Source organism: Rattus rattus, chromosome 18 (genome assembly GCF_011064425.1).
Source record: "Rattus rattus isolate New Zealand chromosome 18, Rrattus_CSIRO_v1, whole genome shotgun sequence".
Classification (NCBI taxonomy): domain Eukaryota; kingdom Metazoa; phylum Chordata; class Mammalia; order Rodentia; family Muridae; genus Rattus; species Rattus rattus.
Window position 1 is genome coordinate 2,997,621 of NC_046171.1, and position 10,480 is coordinate 3,008,100.

Genomic DNA, 10,480 nt, shown 5'->3' on the forward strand with positions numbered 1-10,480 from the left:
AAGTTATTAGAATGTTGAACCTAATTATTATTCTCTAAGTGTCTTCTTGGATATTGGGGTGGGGGGTTAGCGTATACATTTGACTTTAATTGTTTTATCATCTGGCATGCATGTTTCAGAAACCGTTTGGCTTGGTTTGCTATGGTTTGAGACTGCATTGTCTTTCTGGGCTCACCAGGACTGGCAGGCAGGCACTTCCCAATTCTAGCTTCATTTCAACAGGACACTTCACCCAAGGAATGCCACTTGTTCTTTCGTGGGTGTCCTGGTCATGGGAAGTAGAGAGACACGTGGACCATGGGCTTGGCTAGTGTTCTAGTTAGCATTCACTGGCAATTTGACACAACATAGAGTCCCCTGACATTGAAACAAACAAACAAAAATGTCATTGAGTGAGTAACTGTATCAAATTAGTCTATGGACATTTCTGTGAGGTCTGTCTTGAGGACTGCCCACTGCGGGTGGTGCCATTCCCCAGGCAGGTGGTCCTGACCTGTCTGAGAAAACTAGCTAAATGACTTCACGGCACGAGCCTGTGAAGAAGCCCCGGAGTGAGCCAGCAGGCAATGGTCATGCATGGTTTGCACTTCCAAGTTTCTACCACGACGTCCCTCAGTGGTGGACTGTGACCTGGAAATGTAATCCAAATGAAACCTGTCTTCCCCTAAGGTGCTTTTGGCCCACAACAGAAAGGAAGCAATAGGCTTTAGGGACGTAGCAGAGGTTACCACCATGTTCTACTTGCAGGGCCTGTAGCACAGAGGAGGAACATCAGAGTTTCCTCTGAGGTTATCACCGGGTCGCCTCGCTTGGTTTCCCATCACGACTCTGACAGGGGAAGGCTAGAGGAATGGAGGTGATTTGGAATGGCTCCTCCTCCAGAACGGAAAGACTGGAGTTTGTGGAAGTAGCTGGGGGAGGGGGGGCAGGCAAGAAGATTCCAGATGAGAAGACTGGCAGAGAGACACTTCTTCACTGTCCTGGAGCAACTGGAGCATTTCAGTCGAGGACCCCATCTGTTTTGTTAAATTGACAATTTCCTTCTGCAGGAAATCAGGGTTCATACTGAGTTTCAGACTAACTACTGAGTAAGAAATAGCGTCACTTTCTAAAGACTCTGCCTTTTAAGACGTTCAGCACGTAACCTAATTTCGTTTGATGGAGTTTGTTTTGCTCTTTCCATTTTCTACCTAGATGTGCGCTTCATTATTTCCCATAGAATCAGGCTTGTGTGGGAGAACCAGGGAGCCAGAGCTCTGTGAGCCTCAACATTACTACAAAAAAAAAATGAAATAATATTAAATAAAATTACAGTAGATTACAGGATTGACTGTCCCAGTGGGTTCTCTGACACCTCCTTGGTATGAACTCATGAGAGACACACACATACACACACAAGCACACACATATATACACATATCACACATGTACAGACATACTTATCTATATACAAATATATACACATCATACACATATATCTATATACATCCTTACATACATCACACATCACACACATACACATATCACACATGTACACACACACTTATCTATACACACACATACACACATCACACACATTTCACATACACACACATATATACATCCTTATACACACACAAACACATATACACACATCACACACAGATACATGCATACATACACACATCACATACACACACATATATACACATCCTTACACATATCACACACCCACACATATACACATATCACACACACAGATACATGCATACATACACATATTGTACAGGTACATACATACACTTATCTACACTCACACATACACACACATACATACATACACATATACACATACACCACACTCACAAACTCAAAAGGGTAATATCTGAACAGACCTAGATATGGGAAGATTATTTATTGGGAAAGATTTTCTTTTATAAGAATTTTTTGATAATATACTTGTTTGTATATTTTAATTACATTTGTGTGTGGATCTGTGTGTGGATGTGCATGAGCACGCCCCACAGTGCATATGTGCAGATCAGAGTACAACTTGTGGTTTTCTCCTTCTCTGTGTGGATCCCAGGGTATCCAACTATGTCCTTAAGCTTGATGACAAGGGCTTTGCCCACTGAGACATCTTGCCAGCCCATGAATGGTTTTCATTGGAGGGGGAAAAATGTTATCTGCTGGGGTCCTTTTAGGATGGAGCCGATCAAAACCCCGTTTCCCATATTTAAAATGCAAGCATTGTAACACGAAGACAGGGGCTTATCTTTCAGAAAGTAATTACAGCACAATGTGAGTTCTTGGAATCAGAAGCGTGAATTTCGGAACGGTCCTGTGAATAGTGATATGGGAGGAAGAGACGGGCAAGCGATAGGAGAAGTGTCAACTGTTTAATTGAGGGAGAATAATGAAGCACCTATCAGGCAGGAGACACAAGCGTGTCTGAGTCTCTCGGTGGCAAGGCTCCTTCTGTGGTGCCCACCTCAAGGAGAGATGAATTTACTTGATGTCGCACAAGAGGGCCACCCCTCTCAGGATCCAATGATCTGGGGACAGCACTGTTCGCAGGTATACCACGGTGATGAAGGTGAGGTCGGTTCGCCTGGGTTTCTTGTAGATAGGACACACGTACAGCTTTGGATCCTTGGGCGCCGTGGAGTTAATGGCATAGATATGCAGAACCGGAAGCTGCATGAAGAGAACCTTCGGGGTGGATTCTGTGAGCTTCCCGTTCCGCCTGTCCCAGGATGCTCCATCCATATACAGTCCATAAATATACACGCCTTCCTGGAGGACCAAGCGACAGAGAAGGAAAGGTGCTGAAAACTAGGCACCCATTATGTAATGAGGGCTGTCAGTTCAGAAAGAAAACACATGCCAGTCTTAAAGCGCTAGCTGATAAGAAGTCACCACTGGGCCAATCGAGTTCACCAAAACACTAGGCCATGACTCCCCTGGGACACAGAGTGAGTCTAGCTGCACCGTGGAAGTGCCCTGCCATGAGTTTTTGGAATGTGGAGTAGTCCACCTGGGAAACAGGAAGGCCAAGTCACCTCTGCAGGTAGTTGTAAATTACTTGGACCTGTTGTCAATGGGACCTTGGGTGGAGTCAATCACGCTAATCCTAGGCTCTGTTCCACCTCTTTCACGGGATGAAACTGGAGTAGCGCGCCCCCAGAGGCCTGGAGTGGTACAGCAAGGTAGACATGAGAAAGGAGCAGAGAGTTGGCCCTGCATCAAGTATGGTGATTTTTTTCTCCAAACAAACTTGCCTTCCTCATGGGCCTCACCTTTAAGTCGAGGAAGCAAGACCCCTGAGAAAAGGTGACAGTCTGAAATTTGTTACTGGAGTTGCCTGGTTCTGAGGGTAAATGCAGTGACTTGGGAGGTCATGAGGACTTTCAGTCACAGGAGCAGACTGTGGAAGAAGGGACAGGGTTGAAGAGGTCCCTGAAGAGCTGGGGCAGTATATGGAAAGGAGGAGGAGGAAGCCTAAGCAACTCCACAGAGATGGACAGGCTGGGCAGAGACAATACTTTACTTCTTTGACAGAGGGTTCCAAGGTAATAAAATGAGGTATCACTTGACCATGGAAGATGAGTGTGCTGAGCTGAAGTGTCTGAACTCTATCTTGCTGGCACAGGGGAGCCACAGAACATGTATTCATTAAGATGAGAAAGGGTTGGAGAGAATCATGCAAGCTCATAAAGTATATTTATGTAGAAGATGGTGACCGTTTGTCTATTTCTAATAAAGATGGGGCCTAGGGAGGTAAATGTAGATCGTGATAAAGGGCAAGGAGATTAGCTGGAAAAAGTTTCTAGGGCTCTCTCATGTGTGCTAACTGCTGCATGAGGACCATATATTTTGAACCATAAACTGGGGAACGTGACACTGAGATCCTGGGCAGTCCCGGAGCGTCAGGACACAGGAGCTCCCATCATTAACTTAGTGGTTGACAATTATGTACAGAACAAGGTGACACCAGGAAACATCCTACAGCCAACTGTGACCTCTTCTATGGTCCTTGCAATTTAAGGGCCTCAAGAGTTACAGTGAGAAGACACAGCAGGTAGGACAATGTCATCTGGACTGGCTGGTCTTGTGTCAAGTCGACACAAGCAAGAGTCATTAGAGAGGAAGGAGCCTCAGTTGAGGAAACGCCTCCATGAGATCCAGCTCTAAGAATTTTCTCAATTAGTGATCAAGGGGGAAGGCCCCACCCAGTAGTGGGTAATGCCATCCTTGAGCTGGTGGTCCTGGGTTCTACAATAGAAAAAGGCTGAGCAAGCCACGAGGAGCAAGTCGGTAAGCAGCACCCCACCAATGCCTCTGCATCAGCTCCTGCCTCCAGGTTCCTGCCCTGTGTGAGTTGCTGTCCTGACTTCCTTCAGTAATGAACAGCAATGTGGAAGTGTAAGCTGAATTAACCCTTTCCTCCCCAACTTGCTTCTTGGCCATGGTGTTTTGTTGTAGTGACTCTGAGACAAACCCGGCATCCCAGATGCAACCGTTCATGATTTGTTTAGATATGAACACACCGGGTCTGGAACGGCCCTAGATCCAATATGGCTGGTTGTGTGTGTGTGTGTGTGTGTGTGTGTGTGTGTGTGTTTGAGTGTTTGTATGTGTGTGTGTGTTTGCGTGTTTGCATGTGTGTTTCTGTGTGTGTATGTGCGTGCACACTGGTATAAGCATGTGTGTGTGTGTGTTTGCATATGTGTTTCTGTGTATGTGCATGCACACTGGTATAAGCGTGTGCGTATGTGTGTGTGTTTGCATGTGTGTGTGTGTTTGCATGTGTGTGTGTGTTTGTGTGTGTGTTTGTGTGTCTATGTGTGTTTGTGTGTGTCTGTGTGTGTATGTGCGTGCACACTGTGTGTAAGCGTTGTGTGTGCTTGCACGTGTGTGTGTGTATGTGTGTGTCTGTGTGTTTGTGTGTGTGTTTCTGTGTGTGTGTATGTGTGTGCACACTGGTATGTGTGTGTGTGTGTGTGTGTGTATGTGTGTGTGTGTCTGTGTGTTTACATGTGTTACTGTGTGTGTGTGTGTGTGTGTGTGTGTGTGTGTGTGTGTGTGTGTAGGGGCAGGTCATGCTGAGAGACACAAAGTAGTATAAAAGTTCTGACAATTGTCGTAGGCACTGGGATAAACCAACCAATCTTGCCACTGGCTGCCAGTAGGCATCTGAAGCCAGGAGAGAGTCACAGTGTAAGGTTGTCTCTCATAGCTCCCTTCTGGAGGAAACCAACACTGCCAGTCGCTGATTTATTTTATTCTGTTTTGAGACAGGGTCTCACGTATCCCAGGCTGACCTTAAACTACTGATCCTCCTGCTTCTGTCTCCCAGGTGTTGGGATTACAGGTGTGTGGTACAACATCCAGCTTATGTGGCTCTGGGGATCGAACCCGGGACTCTACGCTTGCTAAGCCAGCTCTCTATGCAGTGCTTTTGGACTTCAGGACTCCTTAACTGTGAGGGAACGCGCACTCCAAGCGTTTACTAACCCAGGCTGTGGTATTCCAGGCAATAAGTATGGATGAGGGGTAGGAAGCTTCCACCAGGAAGCTAGGTGGTAGCTGCAAGAACCACCTAGAAGATGCTGGAACCTTAACAGAGGTTCAGATGTAACAGAGACACCTTAAATTACCTTAAAGAGGGGCTGGAAGAAACACACAGTGTTGGGGTGTGGGATGTGGGCAAAGAGAGACATAGCCTTGGACAGAAGATCCCCAGTTACAACATGGCAGAAAACTGTCCAGAGCTCAGAAAATCATGTGTTCAAGTCTCCTTGGTGTTGAGGGAATGGACCACAGAAAGGGAGAAAGAAGGACTAAGTTTGTTGAGCTGCTCTGTCACATCTGGCACCAAGCTTCCGTGATGGCGTTTACGGCCTTGTGACTTCCCGTGGAGAGGTTGAACCGGCACATAGTTCTCAAATCACTGAAGAACTTGCCCGCATCTGGGTTGAAGCAGACGGCTTTGGGCCTGCTATCTCCACAGCGAGTCAGACTCTCGACATATACGGAGGGATGGTACGGGGTAGGAACTGAGCTCCTAACAGTTCAGTGGATTTCCACGGCCCTCAGCTGCTACAGGGGAACCCGTGAGCTCAGGGCAGGAGCTGGAGACCCACAGAGATCCTTCTAAGCAAACACGTACATAACTTGTACTTAATAAAAAGCATGTCACCTGTAGAGTCCCTGGGTCCATTACCCCTTGTCATTAACTGCCCAGATGGGGGAGGCTTTAGCCTTGAGGTTGTCTAGTTACAACAGAGAGAAAAAGCTTGCTGAAAAGCAAGTAGGCTTCACAGACCGAGCCAAGGCCAGTTCTTAATTTTTGTTTTGTTTTGTTTTTGTGTCACTGGGGACTGACCCCAGGTCCTTGCCTACCAGGCAAGTGTTTGCCTGTTTACTGCACTTACATCCCTGGCCCTCAAGGACAATTTTGAGCTGAACTCTGATTTTCACCCTTAGTCCTGCCCACAGCACCTACCACCGGGGGTGTTATGATCTCTTCCTTGGTCTGTCGTAGGACTTCATTGTGGATGGTCACGGAGTCCAGCGCCCAGCCTTTGTGAGCTCGGGTTACTTCTTGCCTCATTGCTGTGAGGAAACCTAGAGAGAGAGAGAGACAGACAGACAGACAGACACTCAATGAAGCCCACTCCAGAGGAAGTAACACTGAGGGCATCTTGACAGTGTCTAAATTGCCTGCCCATCCTGGGAGGAGCTGAGACAGAACCCCAGAGCAAGGGGCATTTCTTACTTGGGATTTGTTTCCATGGGGACAGTGAAAGGAGAGGAACCTTGGTTTGGACGTCCCCTGGAACTCCTAAGTCTTTTTTTTCTTTTTCTTTTTTTTTTTTTTGGAGCTGGGGATGGAACCCAGGGCCTTGCGTTTGCTAGGCAAGCGCTCTACCACTGAGCTAAATCCCCAACCCCAAAAAAACTCCTAAGTCTTTTTAAGGGTTCCAGCTCAGCCCTTAGGCTCATGGTCTCTATTGGAAAACACAATATCCAACGTGTGACCGGAATAGTAAAATATTCTGAGAAACAGCCTTCCAATTAAACTTGAATGAAACCATTATGAAACTTCTATTTGCCATGATGGGACAATTTCATTTAGTCTAAGGAAATAAGGCATAAACAGCATAATAGGGACCTGACTTTCAATTTGATCAAACAAGGCAATCGCACCGGAAACCGGGGGGGTGGGGGCTAATCTTTTAATGTGCATAACACGGTTATTTTAGGATAATGCTCGGCTCCGTATCTGTGGCCTTTCTCTAAACTTAATATTTGGGAACCATGCCATTCAATCCAATATGAGAAGTGTTTTCTGGAGGGTGGCATTCAACGTTAGGGGGATAAAAATATCCTAATTCTAAAAGCCGACTGGCAAACTGTGAAAGCCGCCCCTGATCGGCCCCGTTGTGTTTCGGTTTTCACGTAAATGGCGGAGTACTCGTGAGACTCTCTGTTTGAAACAGGGAACATGTACAACCTCAGTGCTCTTTCAGGACTGCTTGCATTTTGGTAATTTTATATGTGAATGCCATGTATTCACATCACTTCCATCTCCAGGTCCCTGTGGGGGACCTCTGAGGACCATAGAGGGGAGGTCGCAAGGCGTCCTTAACATACAGGGTTAATCTCCCTGGGAGTCGAAGCAAAACAGTGGTCCCCCGGCCTGGCTGTACCGAGGGACTCCAGTTCATGGAAAGGACCTCATTCTTTCATTCATTCATTCATCAACTCTCTTGAGAGTGGCGCAGTTCAGGTTGGAGGCCAAAGTGGAGGAGGCCACTCATGGGGAGTCTGTCCCTAGACCAGTGGTTCTCAACTTCCCGGATGTTGTGACCCTTCAATACAGTTCCTCCTCCTGTGGCTTCCCCCCCACTCCCCACCCCTCACCACCGTAACACTCTTTTCATTGCTATTTCCTGACTTTAACTTTGCTGCTGCTATGAGTTGTAATGTTTTCTTCTGGTCTTGGGTGATCTCTGTGAAAAGGTCACTCTACTCCCCTCCAAAGGGGTCAAGACCCACAGGTTGAGAAACACTGCTCTGTCGCGGGGTGGAGCCTTAACAGGTCACAATCGAAGGTGTGAGAAAAGTTCAAGGAGGCCTAACTGGAAAGAGGAAGTTAACGGCAGCTCATATATGTATATGGACTGTTTTTAATTATGGGTATGCACAACACGGGATGAGGGGTATGGAGGGAAGACGGGGGACGTCAGACCATACCAGAGTACAAGCAACTGTCAGCTGGCCAACACGGGTGTTGGAGACCAAACTCAGATCTTCTGCAAGAGCAGTATGCATTCTCAACAGTTGGGCCATCTCTCCAGCCCCTGGTTGCAAACTTTGAAAGATGTGTGAGGATTTGCGGAAAAGGGGACAAGACCAGCTCGAGCAATGGCATGTGTGAAGGCAGAGGCAGAGTCTGGGTTAGAGGAGGATCCAATGATTCCAGATGATTCCGGTACAAAGACAGAGGCATGGTTTCTCAGGTCTGAGTTCACACTGCCTCATTTTAAATGGCTTCGTATTATATGTATGTGCATGTCTGTGCACATGGCTGTCATGTACTCGTATGGAACTCAGTGTGCATGTGTGTGCACATGCCTGCCATGTATGAGAGTTGGCCTGCACATAAGTCTATATACTGTATGCATGCAGTGACCACGGTGGCCAGAAGAGAACATCAAATCCCCTGGAACTAGTGCTATCCGATGGGTGAAAGCCACTAAAGTGGGTGCTGGGAATTGAACCTGGGTCCTCTGGAAGAGCAGCCAGTGTACTTAACCACTGAGCCACCTTTTCAGCTCCTCTCCTTCATATGAAACACTGGAGAGCTCCCACACTTGAATAACAAAACATTTCATGTGTTTGTAGGTCAGATTATATATAATATGTATATTATATACATGATTGAGTAACATAATATATAATTATACATTATTCATATACATTATATATAAATTACATATATATATATTTATATGAGTAAAATACCAAAACCCAATACACCCTTCTAATCAGTCCACGATAATGTCATTTTTGGATTTATTTATTTATATGAGTGTTTGCATGTTTATGTGAGTGTCATGCATGTGTCCTGGCATCCACAGAGGTCAGATTATTACATCAGACCCCCTGGAACTGTATTTATGGATGGTGATGTGGGTACTAGGAGTCTAACCCAGGTCCTTTGCAAGAGCAGCCAGTGACTGTAACTGCCAAGTTCTCTCTCCTGGCAAAAATGCCATTTTCATAATTCAACACACAGTGTTCACCCATGTGTCTGTTAGACACTGCACATCTAACTTGGGTACCTGGAGTTGAACCGACCTTAGCTTAGGATATTTTAAAATTCACCTCTGACATCATGACGCTACGAGGTCATAGTGTCCAAGTCACTAATCCTATTCTTAACCTCTCTGATGTCTTCTCCACAGAACATCTTAAGTCGTGACTAGGTGCAAATTGGTCTCACCCAGTATGGCTTTCAGGGCCAGCCAGGCCAGAGGTATCCAAACACAAAAGGAAGCTGGGTTTACCCACCACTCTCACTCCCACCCTCATACCCTTTTAATATCTTTTTTTTTTTTTTTGCTCCTAAGGTTTTAGTCATTATCAGGGAGTTCTGCAAAAGTCCGGTGCAATTAAGAGATACTATTTCCCATCTCTACTAGGGAGCGTGCATTACGTCATCCAGACCCTAATGGTAGATTTCCTGCGCTTGGGGGGCACTCTTTGAATGCCAGCAGGTGGAATCTAGAACACGAGACCGTTCTGCTACTAAGAAAGGCAGTGTTGAGATCTAGAGCAAGGGCCAGCAGTGGCTCCTGAGCCCTCACTACTCAGAGCGCACGGGGGAGAGAGGACGCATGCATTTTCGAATCTGCCTGTCCACAATGTGTCTCTTTATTCTCCTGGCTATTTGAGATAGAGTCTCATGGTCTCAAGCCAGCCTCGGGTGTCACCTGAGGCTGAGAGCGACCCTCCTTGAGCTTCCAAACCTTCCATTTCTTCCTCTAAGTCCATTCATTTTATGTAGTATCAAGAATCCCACCCAGGACTCTGTGCGTGGTTATGTAAGTACTCTGCCAAGTAAGCCACAACCCCAGCCACTTTTCCAAGCTCTGTCGCCTCCCCGCTGACTGACTTCTTATAAGGGACATGGTCCTGTCACATTCGAAATGTACCGAGTCTATTGAGGCATTAATTGCTGGACTTTTAGAGAATGAATGGCTGTCTCTCTCGGAGAGCGATGTCAAACTTAATGAAGCTACAATCTGCTCTTTCTGCTGCTTGCATAACTCCTTGAAGTCCTATTGATATAGTTTCCTTCAGAGAAGCCTGAGAAAAATCAAACACTTTTGTTTCGGCACGTATTTTGGTTATAATCGTGATTCATATGTTCCCGTGCTTGAGAGGAAAAACAAAAAGTCAGTCGAGACCTCAACAGTAATAATCTTCT

At 46.2% G+C, this 10,480-nt stretch overlaps 1 protein-coding gene across 1 annotated transcript in view; it reads right to left on the minus strand.

The window, feature by feature from the left end:
• Positions 1–2,382: 2,382 nt before the first annotated feature.
• The window catches only part of Dnah8 (dynein axonemal heavy chain 8), a 245,323-nt gene continuing 237,225 nt past the window's right edge, over positions 2,383–10,480 (minus strand). Inside the window, exons 91-92 of the mRNA XM_032888883.1 lie at positions 6,488–6,609; positions 2,383–2,775 (exon numbers count right to left, since the gene is read on the minus strand). Coding sequence (XP_032744774.1) covers positions 2,488–2,775; positions 6,488–6,609 — 410 coding nt within the window. The 3' untranslated portion in view covers positions 2,383–2,487. The remainder of the gene's footprint in view (positions 2,776–6,487; positions 6,610–10,480) is intronic.